The sequence below is a fragment of the Chrysemys picta genome, chromosome 25, assembly GCF_011386835.1.
Source record: "Chrysemys picta bellii isolate R12L10 chromosome 25, ASM1138683v2, whole genome shotgun sequence".
Classification (NCBI taxonomy): Eukaryota; Metazoa; Chordata; order Testudines; family Emydidae; genus Chrysemys; species Chrysemys picta.
In genome coordinates, this window is record NC_088815.1 from 16,411,505 (window position 1) to 16,429,890 (window position 18,386).

The 18,386-nt window shown below is 41.2% G+C and overlaps 1 protein-coding gene across 21 annotated transcripts in view; it reads right to left on the reverse strand.

The window, feature by feature from the left end:
* Positions 1–18,386, reverse strand: part of MYO9B (myosin IXB) — a 77,491-nt gene that overhangs the window by 8,139 nt on the left and 50,966 nt on the right. For 14 of the 21 annotated variants that reach the window (XR_010594945.1, XR_010594944.1, XR_010594943.1 and 11 more), the window contains 20 exons: positions 18,048–18,161; positions 16,781–16,820; positions 15,993–16,115; positions 15,065–15,145; positions 13,298–13,408; positions 12,538–12,660; positions 11,639–11,788; positions 11,383–11,549; positions 9,929–10,885; positions 9,124–9,190; positions 8,491–8,621; positions 7,734–7,888; positions 6,161–6,351; positions 5,106–5,204; positions 4,458–4,634; positions 3,878–3,919; positions 2,041–2,152; positions 1,381–1,454; positions 913–1,105; positions 457–585 (listed from right to left, as the gene is read on the reverse strand). Coding sequence is in view for 17 of the 21 variants with exons in the window: in XM_024108200.3 (XP_023963968.2) it covers positions 457–585; positions 913–1,105; positions 1,381–1,454; positions 2,041–2,152; positions 3,878–3,919; positions 4,458–4,634; positions 5,106–5,204; positions 6,161–6,351; positions 7,734–7,888; positions 8,491–8,621; positions 9,124–9,190; positions 9,929–10,885; positions 11,383–11,549; positions 11,639–11,788; positions 12,538–12,660; positions 13,298–13,408; positions 15,065–15,145; positions 15,993–16,115; positions 16,781–16,820; positions 18,048–18,161 (3,236 nt within the window). In the remaining 4 variants the exon portion in view is untranslated. The remainder of the gene's footprint in view (positions 1–456; positions 586–912; positions 1,106–1,380; positions 1,455–2,040; positions 2,153–3,877; positions 3,920–4,457; positions 4,635–5,105; positions 5,205–6,160; positions 6,352–7,733; positions 7,889–8,490; positions 8,622–9,123; positions 9,191–9,928; positions 10,886–11,382; positions 11,550–11,638; positions 11,789–12,537; positions 12,661–13,297; positions 13,409–15,064; positions 15,146–15,992; positions 16,116–16,780; positions 16,821–18,047; positions 18,162–18,386) is intronic. The other 7 variants (XR_010594946.1, XM_065578548.1, XM_065578547.1 and 4 more) reach the window with 2 other exon arrangements.

Below are 18,386 nucleotides of genomic sequence, written 5' to 3' on the forward strand. Positions count from 1 at the left end.
TACTTCAGAAGCCTTGGCTGTCACTTCATTTACCCACTCGATTATAGTGAGTGACAACAGCACACACCAGATGGTATTAGTTTCCCCCCCTTTTCACATGTTTGTAACAGCATGGCAAGGACAGAGTGACAAATGCAAGGAATGTCAGACTCCAGGTCTGTTCACATATTTTGCACTTAATATACTAACATTCCACCCCCCAAGAAAGGGGAGTGTCATTATAGATGCTGCTATTCTGAAAAGTGAGACAGGAATCTTGACATCAGAAAGCCAAAAAATGGATTTTCCCCCAGGAATTTCTGTTTCCTAGGACAAATTTTAGAGTGACTGCTGTAGAGATGACTAGGAAGAGGCCACATGACACACAGAGTTAGTGCCGGGGCACTAAATCCTTCTCCAAGACAGAGAACAAGTGAAAACATTCCTGTTGCTCTAGAAATTGTTGACAAAACCCACCTACTGCTCGGAGAAAGTCACTGTACTGTGCAAAAGTCATGAGTGGGTCAGGTAACTCTCGTAGCCATTGCTTCAGGATGCCAGTGATGGTGTGAATGGGATAATTCTCTAGTTTCACTGAATTTGGATCTGAAAAGAGAGTTACTAGATTTAGCCCATTTGATTCCTTTGATGCACACAATCAGTTCCCAAAGAAGGGAGCCTACAAAGAATTCAAGCACTAGCCTATCTACTCCCCTGGAGCCCATGTGACTACTCAAAATGTGCCTGCAAGATATACATTTATGAGCATGAACAGATTAGCAAGCTAATCAGTAATACAGGCTCCATATTGCACATGTTAGTGCAGAGCAGTTTTTCTGATAAGAAATAGTCTTACAGATGCTCTCAGAATAGCAGGGCAGCTGAATTGTGTGCTGGGAAGCAGGAAAGGTGGACAGCATTATTCAGACATACCTGTCTGCAGCAACTGTTTCAGCTCCCTCATGCGATTTGCTGACCCTGATTTCCTGTAGATTCCTTCTGTGTAGAGGCCATGCATCTCCACATACTCTAGTAGTTTCTCCATGACAACTGGGACTGAATTCTTATCGCTAATTAAGGAACTCACACACACTCCGAAGTGACGGGAGTCTACACCTTGGTCGTTCTGGAATTGATACAGGTCAAGTGTCACATGGATTCCTGTTTCCAGGCTACCAACCTCATTTAAGTTAGGACCTCCTGCTACACCTAAATGAAAGCTGAATGTTTTACGCCATGCTTGTTACTAACTTTTGGTCACAAGATGCCCACTGGTGAGAATGGCGTCTGGGCTGTGGCACTGGGTGAGATTTTCAGTTGTTGGTACAATCAGGCCATCACTGCCTAACAGTTGGTCTAACACATTACACATGTGTACTCTGAGGGAAGGACTTCTCTTACCTTTTTTCCACAGGGCGACGTGCAGCAGCTCTGAGTTTTGGACATGCATTTCTTGTGGCAAATCAACTTGCAGGCTACAGAGGAGAGGGACTGTTACTAACAGATCAAAGCAGATTCAAATGCAGAGTTTCCTCTGTTTCCCATTTGCTGTTAGTCTCTATATAATCTGAATAAACTGCATACTGGAGTTTTCCCCAAAATACAGATTACCCTCTGCATGGGAGATGGAAAAATATTCTTAGCTGTAGGACTGCTCCAGTTGGGATATGCCAATATCACTTCAAGTCATTAGGAAACCCAAGTGGTCAGGAGGTTTTCCTCCCTCATTTCACCTCATCCTGAACTCTTCAGCCACAGAAAAGGGACATGTAGTTTCTTTGAGTGATGGTGTTGCTGCTGCTCCATGAAGTGGCTGGCAAGAATTGCCAGAACCCTACCTACCACCTGTGCCAGCCAGCTTGCACATGCACCCCCATGGCAACTTGTTCAGGTGCCCTCCACCTGCAAGGTCTTTCCTGCCCAGGCCCCACCACTTGCAAAGCGCTCTCAGCCCAGACCCCCACCAACAAGGCTATGCCTGGGCACAACTGTGCCCACCAAAGTGGTAAGGATCTTCAATTTTTAAAAACCAAATGGCAAGAATGAGCCATTTCCACTTACTACTGCAAAGACAGGCCTTCTCCATAGGCCAGATGTAGGACGAGCACTGCTCACATGACTGCCGAATGCTCACTTGGTAGCTCGTGAACACATGGCCATTGTGCTCCTCAATCTGGGTGGGGGGAAGGGGAGAAGTTAATGGCTCCCTTTGTTTATTTTCTTTAGAAACAATCTGAGCTATCGCCACCTTATTTTTTCTCCTCTCTTCCACAATTCAAACTGATAGAGGGAAATCTGACTTCTGGTGTAAGGCTAAGCCAGTGGCTCTCAACCTTTCCAGACGACTGTACCCCCTGCAGGAGTCATGCATACCCCACGTTTCGCCTCACTCAACGACTTGTTTACAAAATCAGACATAAAAGAAGTGTCACAGCACACTTTTACGGAACAATGGCTGACTTTCTCATTTTTACCATATAGTTATAAAATAAATCAATTGGAATATAAATATTGTACATCTATATAGGATACACTGTAATGTAGCAGTATAACCAGCTCATTGTTTGTATGAAATTTTAGTCTGTTCTGACTACGTTAGTGCTTTTTATGTAGCCTGTTGTAAAATTAGACAAATATCTAGAAGAGTTGATGTACCCCCTAAAAGACCTCTGTGTACCCCTGGTTGAGAACCACTGCTCTCAACCCAATTAGTGTTGTAGTGTTATAATTAGTGTTGGTCTGTTTCATAATTAAGGCATTTATTAGACACAGTTACTTTAACCCAGTCACCCATCAGATGCAGTCTGCTACTAACATTTAGCAGTCAGCCCTCCCCTTTAAACAATTTCCTCATTTAAAAAAAACAGTCTGTCCTAAAAAGCATCCCAGGTGAGGTGAGATGTATGCATTTAGGAACACACCAGGCTGCACAAGACAACAGACCAGTGATTCTTCTAATCCAGAAGCCAATGCTAGAAATTTGATGCAAGTGGTGAAAACCCACCTAATTGCCTGGATTTGGCTCAATAACATCCTACCACTGCAAGTTCCACGGTGCAATTACATGCTGTTTTACAATTGTGGCCTTTCAGTTTCACTAAGTGCACCTTGCTTGCTTGATGGGACAGGAATAAACAGAACCCTGACAGGCTAGAGGGATATAAAACAACTGGTGATGCTGGGAGAGCTAATCTCCTAGGACACCTCTGCTTTCCAAAAGAAAAAGCCCTGCTCTTTCAAGAATCCTTCCAAATGCTTAATCATTCTTGGTGCTCTTCCTTGGACCTTTCATATTTCTTCTACGTAATTTCTGAGAGGAGGGGACCAAATCTATAAGGCAAGGAATTGCCATTATTTTTTGGTGTGATATTTTTCTCTATCCTTTAATAGAACTGCTATCTTATTCCCTGTTCTGATGGCTCGTGTTCACAATACAGTACAAATATTTTCATGGAGCCATCCACAATGCCTTGATCTTTGCCCTGAGAGATTACTTGACATTCAGCCCCCAACAACGGTGATTGGAGTTTCAATGGCATTACTGCACTTGTCCAGGGTGAGTTACATCTATTACATTGGGTTGGTAGCGCTGGTGATTATCTTCAGCAAAACCTTTTTATATATATATATATATATATATATTTTAAGTGACTCTGGAGGTACCCGGCCCACCTCCAGGAACGGTTCTGCACACCTTGCTGCATTGTGGAAGATAACAGCTATAAAGCTCCATGAAGAAGAGATGACGTTAGTTTGGTTTGCAAACCAAGAAGCCACATTAGTATAAGCAGCTTTTTGCAGTAGGAGGATCCTGTGGCACCTAGTACTGTGCGACCTCATGCATGGCGGGGGACTTTGTGCGTTACCACAATAAAAAAATAATAATAATACTACTCACTGCACGCTCTTGTTTTCGTTTCTTCTTCTGGGTTTTGCTTTGCTGCAGTGAGATACACAAAGGTATATTAATCTGTGAACGCCAAAGATTTCCTCTCCCTCACAATGTTACTGCCCCCACTCCAGCTTCATCTGAGGCTCTACATTGCAGCCTCCACCTGTTAGCATAACACAGCTGGATAAGGCTCCTCTCAGAGTTCAAACCATCTCCTGAATCCGCTGGAAGGGGGTCACTGTCTGGTGATAAAACATTGGAATTGCTGAACCCTACCAAGAACTTTGGAGGTTTTGCAAAAATCCTTCCCAACTTGATCTTAGTATTTTCGGTATCTTGAAAAATGCATAATAATGAGAAGTACCTTCAAATAAATTGCCCAAAGTCTGTAAAAACCTATTACCAGGTGCTGGATTCAGGATTAATAAATGGAAAAAAGTTTCCAAAAAAGAACACCAAGGTGGGAAAATGTTCTGAAGTAACATGGACTATGTCAACAACATTGGAAAAATATGGTTCTAATTCTTTAAACAGTTTTAAAACAACTTTTCCAACCATCACGACTAGCGGGAAGGAAGTACTATACCTTATGCTGCTCTGACTCTTCTCTTTTTGCATATCCTCGGGAAAACTCATCGAGAAGGGATTGGAAGAGATTTAAAACCAGCTTGACGTCTTTCTCTTCCCTCTCTTTTGCAAGATTTTTAACTAGAAGCTGATAGTTTTCCATCAGATCTTTATAGCCGACATGGATTTGCCCGTTCTAGTGGAAGTAAAGGCATTATTCAAATATGAACCATCAGTGCAATAAAGTGCATCATTCTTTTTTTCAGCCATTAATTTAATGTTGAAACACCGTTGGATAATTTTTAATGGTCACCCACTGGGTAACTAATGCAGCAACATGGATGAGCTGATGACAAAGTCCTGCCATCTTTGCTGCAGCACTGTAACCAGTGGCCAGAGAGATGATGAGAAAGGGAAAGAAAGAAATGCATCTATTTGTATGAGTAAGTTTGCAGGATCTGGCATTTGTATCCTAATTTTCTCATTAAAATAAAAAAGTACTGAAATATTTAATCAGTGTTAGAAATTCCTATTTGGATGCTGAAAGACTAAGGATAATACAAACAAGTAATGCTAGAGCATTCATTTAAAATGTTTCACTTCAGCTCTTTGCAAAATCAGTGTGATATTCCCATCGCTTTTAGGACTAACAAAGTATATTACTTACAGGAACAGAGTACATTGTTTTGATATTTCCTCTAAACTTTTCTGTGGCTTCAAAAAATAAACATTCAGTAGCAGACTTCTGGGAGTTCAAGTCATTTATCTGAAAGGCAATGATATTTGTCACTATCATATTTAAGGAGAGAACAGCCAGTCTGTACTACATTTAAGCTAATCCTTTTGGATCAGACATGTCTGAAGCTTCTAATTATCCAAAATGGGATTTCCTGATGCATCTTGAGAATACTAAGGGGTTCTGTCACACATGGGAAGATAATACTTGTCTCTGCCTCCTTCTCCAATGACTGTGCTCTTCTTATCCATACATTCTTGTTAATGTCACCTTACTGCCTGTATACAAGAATGAAGGGCGACTTGCCAAGGGAGGGAAACACCATATGCATTAGGAACACCTGGACTGAGAAAAAATCCAGCAGGATCTAGTTTGTGTCAAGTTATTAAATCACTTCCCTCCCTCCCCTTAAATCATCACTGAAGACGATACCTGGGAGAATAACCTTTCAAATTCCACACTGGTGAGCTGGGCACCTCCAGGTTCTTAGGAGTGGCAACAACATCCCATCAAAGCAATCTGACATTTCTACTCAGCACTTGCACTTTTGCATGAAATCCTACTAGCAGCAATTTCAGATTTACATTTTGAGAAAACCAAAAAGATACAGCACTTTATTCAGTGGCAAGTCATGATGAGCAATAGTACTTTGAAGGATATAGCTAAAGACCCAGTTCCATGGCCACTCTGTTCATGGAACTCCTGGTCAAAGGGACACCCCCACATACAGCAGCTACTGAACAGGGCTGAAAGAAATGTTCCAGGTCCGTTCATATAACAGTTCTAAGCAGACCTTCCCTGGAAATCTAGGCATAACAACATCTTAAAAGGTGAGAAAATATACAACGTAAAATATAAATCATGAAAAGCTTCCACCCCAATTTATATTAGCTGACAAGAAGTAAAAATGGAGTGAGAAGAACCATAATCGGATAACTGGTCCTACAACACTGATCTGCATTCCATTCTATTGCACTGCATCTCACCTTGTTTAGAAGGAACTCATCAAGGTATTTCAGCTCATTGGCATTTGTGATCTCACGGATAATAGAAGCTGGCCACTTCTCAGACACTGCTAAAATCTTCTTGATTTTAAGAGAACGGTACCTCTTCCCTTTGCTAGTTTCTTTCACAGGTCGCTCTCCTGCCTGGGGGCGATGTGGGTGTCCAGAAGGAGCTGGGGAAAAGAATCAGTATGTATTCTAGGCAGAAGATAGAATTCTGCAGCTTTACTTCCCTCAGCTCCCTTGCACTGCACAATGGAAAGCATGGCACCAACAATACGGGAAGGGTCACTATTGTATTTTATAATCATAGAAGCTGCTTTTAAACAACTCATTTCATAGTGATGTCCAGTTAACACAAGGCCAAGTCAGATCCATATCACCAGAAATATTTAAAGTAAACAAAAAAAGTCTACAATTATCTTATTCTCTGCACAGACTTTTAGGATAATGCAGTTTCTGGAGAAGTTTCTTCGGATGCAAGATAAGACTTGGACAAGACTCTAGCCTTGCAGTTTTCCCTTTGCGATCAAATCTGGGCATTTATATGGTTAAAACTACAAAGAAACCACTGTTAAATTCAAGGAAGCCAAAAATTCAGAACACCATTCTGAACATGTCCAATTGCATCTAGCTGGAGTGGATATGTCTGCATAGAATATATTGATGCAATATCCATCAAGAGTGAGTTTTAGATGCATACAGCTTCTGATTTTAAAATGTATAAATTTAATTCACCTTTCTAAACAAACATTCTTGCACTTAAGACATGCCAACCACATTTAAGAATTACTGTTTCCATATCTATAATTTTGGTGACAAAGCCTGGCCAAATATAGCATTAAGATTAAGGCCTTGTCTACACTATAGGGGAAAGTCTATCTAAGCTACGCAATTTGAGTTACGTGAATAGCATAACTCAAGTAGACGTAGCTTAGACCTACTTATCGCAGGGTCCACGCTGCGCTGTGTCAACGGAAAATGCTCTCCTGTCAACTCCTTTTATTCTTCTCGTTCCCATGGAGTACAGGAGTCGACCGGAGAGCGATCTGCGGTCTATTTAGCGGGTCTTCACTAGACCCACTAAATCAACCACTGATGCATCAATCACCCGGTAAGTGTAGACAAGCTCTAAGACTACACAAGAGAAGAAGCCTTGAGGACAAACTAAGTCTGAAACTCTGCTTAGATTACTTCCCTTTTGCATAGGAACATGCAGCTTATTTAGTAAAATTAGAAGGCTTATTGAGAAACATTGCCTCAATGGGAAGCAGAACAGAATCTAAAGTTTTGCTTTAGTCAGATATGATTTGATTATTCTGAAAAATGAAGATAACTTTGATCACAGAACATTTCTAATGCTTGCAGAATCTTAATTTCACTGAACACATGAGGGTAAGCTGCCATCCATAGGCACCACTGGGAATTTGAAAGGGACAAGTTTTGAGATGTTCACTGTTGGGTCTAATGCTGTGAAGATTCTGCATTCAACCTATTTTTTTTTTATTTTAACTGCTTGCACATTCCTGGCTCAAACAGAGCGGAGTAAACTCACCTTCTGATATTTGTGACTCCACTGGTTCTGATATCAGAATACACGATAGAAGAGGGAGATTCTCTCCTTCCTCCATTACATCAGGACACTCCCTAACGTATTTCTTGTCTGGTTTCTTTCCCAGAAGCTTACGCAGAGGACTTTTAAATGTGGATCTGAAAGTAAAAGCAGGTTGCACGTTTCTTTTACATGTTTGTAATGGAAGCTTGTTTTATACAGACACAGACAGGCTTTAAGAGAAAGGGTGTGTTTAACAGTACAATTAACGCCCATGATAGAGAGGAGTAAATCTCCAGAGCATAAGTTCCAAGCACTAGCAAGGTAAAGCATGAGACAAGAGGAAGGGAAGAGAAGGAGGGAGTGTCTACCTGGATTATATTTACTACACATATTAATTCACAGCTTTCAAGAACACAGAGAGAGGGCATAACACATTATCTGAAATGGTGATTCAGTCAATAAATTAATTATAGATGTATATAATAGATTTTTGGGGAAATAATCTATTGCTAAAACCAAAGCTCCAGGGACAATGAATGCACAAAAAATGCAATTCACATCTATCATTGGTACTAACACATTTTTGCTGATTGGCTGAAAAAAATATTTCTTGTTTTTCCTTACCTTGTCCCACAGCCTATAATCATACACAGAGACATGTGCAATACCTGGGCATAACAGGGCATGCTATGGAAAGGGCATGTTCTTTGGTTCGTTTGGTTGAAGTCAATCCCATAGACACACACACAACACGTACTTGGCATCCATCAGCTGGCTAGGTGGCTGCACTGAGACAGCTGAATCCAAGGGCGATAACTGTTCATTGGACTTCTTTTGCGCAGTCTGTTTCTTATTGCTCTTCTCCTGCGTCATTGTTTCCAGAGATGGCTACAGAATATTAAAGAAATAGAACTATCTTTAAAATCCAGTCCATGAAGGAAGTGCTAGTTCATGTATTTAAGTTTTATCTTTTAAGAAATCTACCAAGTTCTGTTTTTGTACAACAATCGAAAGAATCCACTTCACTCAATTTGTAGATCCCTCATGTGGCGAGATGATGCCCTATTATATATAAAGCCTCATCTGGGACTCCATTTGTGAAAGCATATAAAATTCAATTCACAAATTACCGTGTAATAGCTAGCACATGAAACCTTTCAGATTTAAAATTTTTATTAAAGCTAATGTTTAAAATCAAATTTACACAAGTTAAGAGGGAAGGTACTGTACATCTGGGGTTATTACATGGAAATTAAGCCAAAGATTGACTTAAAAGGAACTTGCATTTACAGTACAAACTGCAGTTCAAAAATACACAAGGTCCTATGCTTCACACTCCTAATAAGGCAAGTAAGGAAAATAGAAATACACTTCTGAAGAGTGTGAATACCTGAATCATGGTGACAGACTGAGCAAGGTTAGCGATATCATCCAGTGAAGAAGTAGTCCCCTTTTTTCTATAAGATTACAAGAGTATTACTCTGCATTGAAAAACCAGATTTTATACTTTAAGAATCAAAGTTCATATTGTCAGATAGTTCAGGACAAAATCTTACTTCCCATAACATAGTTATAACCTACTGAGAATTATTCTGCAGATTTAAGCATTTTTTAAAAATCTCACATGTTGATTTTGAACCTGTGTAGGAGAATCTTAATTGACACGTATTATTGTCATCCACCACTCTTCCCATCTATTTGCATTTAAAAGTCAAAGATTCTTTACTTTACATTTTGTCTACTATGAACATGGAGCCAATGCTGGGGATCTGCAGAGATTGGCCATTTTGGAGCAACATTTTATCCAGTGATGTAGGAAAGGAAGTTCTTTGAGAGCTGCAGACAAACAGCAGATACTAATGTACTAGCTAAGGCCCCAGTCCTCAAACTGGATCCACACAGTAGCACTGGATCCTTTGGAAAACCCCATTAGCTTCAAGGAAGCTCAGCAAGAGTGCAAGGTTTTATCCACATGGATCTAACTGCAGGATCAGGGCCTTAGAACCCAGGAATTTTAAAGCTCAGATAGAATTTCTTTACCCCACACTGGGGGGGGCAGGTGAACAGGCTGCCACAATACCTCCTCCCCCCACCCCATCCCACCTTTATTTTAAGTATTTTTGATAATGGATTTCTCTAAAGCCAGCTGCTACTGACCACAGAATTGTCAAAGCAATTGGGAAAGCTGTTCTTACACTAGTAGGGTCTGAGGGGATTGGCCAGTTCGGTTTCTTTCATCCAAAGACTGGCTCAGTACATCATTCTGACCAGCCTCTGACTGCCTCTTTCCTTTCCATTTCTCCCGCTTGTCCCTCAGTTCTCCCGGGTCATGCAGATACCTCTGAATCTGGAAAGAGGGGGGGCTGTCCGGATCTTTGTCCACCTTCGAGATTCGGTGTTTATTTTTATAATTCTCATCTGCAGTTTGAAAGCTTCTGGTGGGAGCAAGATTCTTTTTAATGTGCAGTGAGAGATCTGATGGCCTTTCAGGACAGGTGAAGCTCTGGCTGCCTTTTACTTGATTCTTTTGGTTCTCTTGAATTTTCAGTTTATCGATATCCTTATTATGTAGTATTTCCTGTTTTGATTCATTGGCTTGCTTGGGAAAGGAGACATCACTGTCCAGTATTTCACCTGGGACCTGTGTGTCTGAAAGGGTTTTGTTTTCTTCCACTGGGATTCTCTCTTCCTCTGTACCTTTTGGAAGGACTGTCTCATCTGCTGTGAATTTGTTTGGCTCTTGGACGGTTTCTGGAGTCTCTTCAGCAGAGGTTTCTTCTTCCTGACATACTAAAGACTGCTCCTCTAAGGGGAACAGGACGTGCTTATTCTGTAATTTATTATGTTCCAGACCCCTTTGCCGGCGAGATTCCCGTTTCTCCCGACTGCTTGTGAGCTTCTCATGGCCATCTGTTATGCTCTTCTGAGAAGGAATGACCTTTTCAATAGCTTGGCTCCGTTTTTCATCTCGATCATTTTGAGCTTCATCTACTCCTGCTGTCATCTGTTCAACACCTTGATCCGGCTGCATTTCAGGTTTTACAGCCAACTGCTCCAAAGCTAGTTCATTACCATCTTCTTGGCTTACACTATCCTCTCCCTCTTGAGCTTGTTGCATTTCCTGTTGCTTTTCCAGAATCATTTGTTGAAATCTAGGTTAAAACACATTAAAGACAGGACATGTAAAGGCTTAACCCAGAAGTGGACAAGAAGCATGGCTGTGGGTTAAATATGGCTCACAGAGTACAACCAGCAGGTAACCTCAATTTTAAAGTCCCAGCATGGCTGCCTGGAGCCTTGTAGTCTCTGCAAGCCGCAGCTTTATAGTACGATTAGGACATCTGCAACCTGCTCCATACTGATGCAACCCTTGCACTCCGGGCAAGCTGCCATTGTAGCCTGCTTGGGCACTCTGGCTTAACCCGAAAACTTCAGTGCCTGGGCTGTCACTTCCTGTTTAAATCTGGCCACATGCAGCTTTTACTCTTCTTTCTTAAGGGAGGATGATCAGATTGTCACCAGTTATTGGTAGAGCCAATGCACCATCATGAAGAATTCATTCCTGCAACCATAGCAAACTAGCCCTGAAGCAGCCTGAGTGGTATCTGAATTTCGGCCTGGCTGAACCATATCACTCCTTTTCCTTTACCTCTTGCGCTGTAGGTGTCCCCTGACAAGAGCCTGCACAAGGGAGATTCTCTTCCTCTGCTGATGGTAGGATTCTCTCTCCCTGTATCCTCGCCATACCGACTGAATGTAAATGGCAGCATTAGTCCTCTCCAATGCCCTCCTAATACTGTATGAACGCCAACAAGTCTAGAAGCAAGATTTCATTGGTCAGAAGCAGCCACAGAAGTGTTTTTGGTGGAGATTTACAGCTCACACTAAAATCAAGTTGCACATACCTGCAGAGTAATGGTTGCCTGCCGCATTCTGAGAAAGTGTCTCCTTTCCAAAACCATCCGGAGCCAGCTCTGAAGGAGAACAATCTTCCTGATCACTTCTTTATGTAGAGTGTCCTGTAGCATCTGTCGTTCAGCCTCCTTCATGAACACCTACTCAGTAAAAAAGGTCACATGACCATTAATCAGTACCAGACTGCTCCATCTCTTACAAGGATACATCCCAGGGATACTATCTATACTTGGGTGTGCATATACTTTGCTTTCAACCTATAAGAGTATTGCATTTCCTTTTCCAAACAGCTATGGCTGCCTCCTGCCACATAACATCTGTTCATTATATCGGATACATTAATAAGTCTTTCCATCCCATTTCTTAGTCTTCTGGGTATTAAACATAAATGGAGGACAGATAGTGACAATTCTGTCCCACACAGGGCTGGGAATATGGTTCACTTGTAAAGCCCAACATCATGAATTCTTCCTCCCAAAAATCTATTTTAAATTCTGTTTTACTAACTAAACCCTCATTCCACCACACACTTCTCTGAAGGCAGCACAAATCTCTTCCTAAATGGAAACACTGATCTTTGTGATAAAAGCCAGTGGTGCCCACAGTCCACAGAGCCAATGTCCTTAAAGTATAAAGGCTGTCTCTGCAGGGTACAGCCCTGCACCAAGTCCAGGAAACTGCCGTTAGCTGTCTTAACAAGGGATTGGAGGAGCTACAAGCAATTGAGATATCCCGGAGAAGACAGAGTCAAATTTTTAAAACAGTTCATTTTCCTGTGGATAGGAGAAGAAAGAAATTCAAATATATGATGGGATGCCTAGCTAAACAGGCAGACTCAGCACATTAGTATTTCTTACAGGGGCTGAAGTGGAGGACACATTTTACAGACCTTGGTCTTCCCTATTTGGTAGTTGTTTTTGTCCAGTTTCAGTTTATTCAGATGAGCTGAGATCTCTTCCTTCGAGGCTTTGGCATTTTGGGGTAGTAACACTTGAAACTGGTCTATGAAATCCTGAGTAGGTAACAAACAGAGACAGTGAGAGACCAGAGTTAGCAGACAATTCAGGAGCCTGGAGTTCTAACTAGCTCTAGCTTCCAAACCGTTGCAGGCCAAATAACTTAACTTAATTTCAAGAAGTACTAATATCACCAATATCAATATTCCAAAATTGCACTAATATTTTTTAACCTGTAAAATGCTGGCTCCTTCCAGTTTCACATCCAAGTTAATGTTTAGTACATGGATATGTGTGTATATCTGCCGTATCCAGAGGATATAAGTATATCACTTTATAATGGGATAGGCCTAATGACATATACATAGCTGAGACATTAAAATTTTCTACATGCAATAAATAGAACAACACAGATAATCCTCAAGAGGAGTTCAGATTGTGCCTTGTCAGCACATACAGGACCTGTCTAGGTTAATGATACATGCTTTTAGATAGCATTTCATTGAGATTTCAGAGCTAGATTAAGCAGATATTTCCTAGCACAGAAACTGAAACGGAGTCCAAGTGGTCATCAGCGGCATATATTACAGATACACAGGTGAAGACACCTGTGTATCTCATAAGTGGTGTGTTTTTAATAGAAGCAGATGCTTCCCAAATCATACTGGTCTGATCCCACCGCACCCGAAGTACCTGGAATGTATATTTGGCACTGTAACCAGATCTTCGGATTCGCACAGTCTCCAACATGCCAGTGTATCTCAACTGCTGCAACACTAATCCCTCATCAAAGAATAGCTCCCTCTGAAAGAGACACAGGGAAACAGAGACCTAAATACAGGACACAATTTACACTATCTCCTCAAAGACAAGATCTCTTACTGAGAATTTACACTGATTTTCTGTCAGTGACTCCTTTCTCCTACTCACCTAAAGCAAGCTACCCCAAAACATTTACATTTCTTCCCTCCAGATCCACACAGCTGGAGACAGTATTCTTATGGCAGGAGTCAAAAAGTGGCACTGTTACATAGTCTTTAAAGTTCTTTTTAGCATGTGAGCAGTGTAGAATCTTTAAAGAAATGCTACAGTAGAACCTCAGAGTTACAAACACCTCGGGAATGGAGTTTGTTGGTAACTGAAATGTTCATAACTCTGAACAAAACGTTATGGTTGTTCTTTCAAAAAAGTTTGCAACTAAACACTGATTTAATACTGCTTTGAAACTTTACTATGCAGATGAAAAATGCTGCTTTTATCCATCTTAATTTAAATGAAACAAGAACAGAAAGTTTCCCTACCTTGTCAAAAAAAATTTTTTAAACTTTCCCTTTATTTTTAATAGTTTACATTTAATACAGTACTGTACTATATTTCCTTTTTTTGGGTCTGTGCTGCTGCCTGATTGTGTACTTCCAGTTCCAAATGAGGTGTGTGGTTGACTGGTCAGTTTGTAACTCTGGTGTTCATAACTCTGAGGTTCTACTGCATACTGTTAATTTTGTGATGTAGGTTCTTTGAGGAAGCTTGGAGAAGTTTGCTTTCTGCCTTAATTTCTCTAACTAGAATTCTTGGGGCAGAACTGCTTCCTGGAAGTTGGACATTGGTGTTTGGACTAGATTCCTGAATAAGCATATTACCTAATTGCAGTTTATGATCTCCTCTCTTCGAGGACTGGTGTCTACAGTGTAAATGAACAAGCTGCAAGAAGAAAATACCCAGACTCCACATTGGTTTCCCTTTGGATGAGGAGAAATCTGCAACCAGCAAGACCCTGGCACCTGCTACCACTTGACAGAAGAGCAACAGCACTTTACACGGCATAGCAGAAAAAATAACCAGAGTAACCAAATAATACAAAGAATTGCATGCTTGTTACTATTCATCTTTGGATTCTTCTTGGTACTTCTGCTAGAACTAACAGCGGAGCAACTAGCGCCAAATGCCTGAGGTGCAGACATCTACCCACAAAGAACTGTACTGAGACCCACTAATTCATTCCACACATGCCACCAAATAGCTGTCTGATGGTAACTGCATCCTATTGCTACCAACCTGAGTAGAGCTAGAACTGGTTGCTAGTCCCTTGAACCAGCCAGAACCATAATCCCCAAGGCTGCTGTGATGACAAGTTTTATAAGAGGCCTCCTATGGCTATTTTGACAAAAGCCATTTGTTGATGGCATCAATCAATTAATACCTCCCCACAACACACACGAGTCCCTTGCTTTCATTACATTCTCTTCAAAAACCTAAGAAAGGGCTAAGAATTATTTCATGCACTACTATCTTTTTGTCAAGTATCCGAGAAAGCACAATTTGCCTTTAACACATGCTAGTTGCACGCTGCCTTAAAGCAAAGTAAAATCAAACATGTTGACAACGATACATTGATGGGGATGCCCTATCTGTACATCCAGTAATCAGACCAACTTAGCTCTGGGAGGCAGAGTGACCTACCTTCTCAGCATTGGAGCGGATGCAGCGGATGAAAAATGGCTCAGCTTTCCCCAGGGTCTCCAGTAATTTATTGAGGGAGTTCTGAAATGAGACATTCAATACACTCTTTCTTCAAATATCACTATTTTGATTTGCCTTTGGCAATACCTAAGAATGTTCTTTAGCCATGTTGCTTGAACGGACAAAAGCACCCCATGCACACTGTGCTCTCACTATCCATCAACGCACAAAGGGGTGCGCACCCAGATCATACCTGGCACTGCCCATGGGGCTGCCCAGAGATTGGCCTTCATAGGATAAAGCCAGATCTAGGAACTTCACTACATGATGCCTGGTGTGATGCTGTCAACTGTGGTCACTCTGGTTGGCACAACGGTCCTTAGTACACTGTGTGTGTTTGATGATGATGATGATATTTTGGCAATAGCGGACCTTCCTCCTCTGAGTACAATTCCCCTCTAGTCTTATGGCTAATCAAACAACAATTGATCTGATAGGGGGCCTTAGGTGCCACCATTTCATCTCTTTTGTGAAAGTTTTTTCCTTTCTCTGCCAGAAACATCGAGGACACCTTCACCTCTAATCCTTGGAGATACTGAAACAATGGCGAGAACTAGGTGTTTGTGTAGCTTATTACTGACCTATCACCGCCTACCCCATAGGTGCTGACTGCCAGAGGGTCCTATTTTTTTGGTGACACAGGGCAGACCACAAGTGTCAGAAGATTGCATAAGATTTAGGAGAATGAGCTGATCATCTATATAGAGAACTTGCAAACAGGTTTAGGAAATAAACCAGAAGTCAGATCTATTCAGGGACAGGTCCTCAGTGGTGTGCATTCACTGCATACTCCATGGCATAGCAGTGGTTTCTGATTCTCTATGAAGGCTGAAATATCTACATATCTCCAGTTCAGAAACTCGTTTACCTGAAACTGTGCACTTATGCTAGGTGGTTTCTTCTTTTTGTGTAGGTGTAAGAGGGATTTTGTAGTTCGATCATGCAGAGTCATGCTCACTATAAGCTTCAGAGACTTGGAGTCCAGCAAGTTCTAGAACAGAGAGAGATTTGCTGTTTTCACTCAGTCAACATACATCTATATAAACTGTGATCACACTTGTTATATGGAAAACGTTGAAGCCCTCAGTGAGTCTCATGATTTTTATTTTAAACCTAAATCATCCTCTTCCAAATACCGAAACCATTTCTTCTTCAAGGACAGGAAAGGAAAACACACAGCCTCCCCCCGATACTTCTGCCCCAGTGGCTCTGCACATGTGTCATCTCCTCCCATATCGTAATGCAGGTAGGTTCCATCCACAAGTAGTCTCTACTGCCCGGCTGCGTCACAGATCACCTGTGAACTCTAGTCGAGCTCCAGAGCTCTAGAATTCAGTAGGTTTACCTCAGATAATAGTATCTGGACAAGAGTGTTCCTGGCTTCTAGGAACACTGAAATGTGCTTTCTCCACATATTTAGCTATTCCTTAAGCCTTTCAATTACATGCACACCGCTTTACAGAAAGAGGATTCAAGAAATATTTGTGTAACTCTTCAGATAAAAGAACAAACTGTACCTATAAAGCAAACTCATCTTTTGGATGTGAAAGGGAGATGGAGACTTTTCTATATTCTAGAACAGTCTTTCCTGACGCAAGATGCATATTCATTACTTGCAAAACCCAAGACATCTTAAAATGTGCTGAATAAATTTACCTTGGGAATGATCTGCTTTTGTTTGGTACCTCTACTCTTCCTGTTAAAATATTAAAGATTGTTTAAGAAACAATACATAATATGATTTTTGTTAGTTCAGCATGTTAGCCATGCCTTGCAAATTAGACCATGTTAAGATGCAGAGCAGAAGAGAATGAATGCAAGAGCTTCAGGAGGTGTTCATGCATACATAGGAGTTCCTTATAACTGATTAATGCAGGGAATGCAAGCCACTTTTTGAGGAGACGGTTTTGCCAATTTCCAATACCTGCAGTATTAGCAAAAAGGAAATGTTTTGTCTACAAATATAATTCACAGCTGTTAAAGAAACACTAATTGCTGCATATGCTGTATTTGCTTTAAAAAATAAAACAAAAACAAAACACATGCTATTAGTCTATACAACCAACTGTGCAGTCTTTGGAAATCTCCTTATCACACTTATGCACTTATGGTCCCAGCATCACTTTGTGAGAGCAGGGAGCTGTTCACAGCTGGACAGCACATGCCCCAACATGCCAGTTAGGAATTCTAAGGTCTGACTAATGAGATCATCTCCAGGACTTCCTAGGCTAAGGCACAAAGATACCAAATGGAATGAGGCAGTGAATTGGAAAACGAATCCCTCGGGAATGGGGCTGCATTTCACTCCCTGCTAATTCCTGCAGTGTTAACCCTTTGGTGTAAGGTGTGCCCCAGATCAGTGTCAGGCAATTAATATCCCATTATTATACAACCTATTATAGATTCATTTTCATACATATATACACCTGACAGTTAAAGACACTGGATCTAGGAATGTATGTATTGTTAGCCTATGTCCTGCACTTTGGGAAACTATTCGTTTATATTTGCTTATGTTCATAGGTGCTGGAATTAGGGGGGTTGCTGCACCCACTGGCTTAAAGTGGTTTCCATCATAGACGGGGTTTACAGTTTGGTTCAATGGCGCTCAGCACGCCTGCTATAAAAATTGTACTTATGTTGTGAAACTTGATTTTCTGTAGTGTTCCAATAACTGATTTGTTCTATACAATTTGTGTTTAGGGGCCAGTTGGTATCAAAAGCAGAATTTAGCATTAGCTAGTGCAAAGGAAGCTGCAGCCACTACAGAGGAAATAGTTTGCTCACAGTTTCTGTATTGTTTAAATTAATCTTAAGAGAAGCTTGCTCTACTGGCACAAAAATAACCATTTTGTTCTGGACTGTAATAACTGCTTCATTATTGTTGCACTTGCAAAGTAATATCAGGAGCACCAAAACTCACAGGAAATGGATGTGAGGTTGCTGAAGTCGGCTGAGTGACCGAAGCAGCCTACAGGGATCTTCACCCTGCCAGGGAAGTCCTTTTATGCTCTTGATGATTTGGTCATGCAAGTCTCTAAACGATCCACAGCCAGATAAAGACAGCCATGAGGGAGAAAACAAGGGGATAAAAAGGAAGTCCCATCACCAAGTATGTTCTAAACAACAGCAGGTCCATCCTAGGCTACTTTTTCCCTAAACATGAACATTTCTGGAAGAGAAAGTGCTGGCTTGACAAATCAATTAGTGCCCCCATGTTTCAAATATCAGGGTCAAGTGTCTAGTTATTTTCTAGGACTAC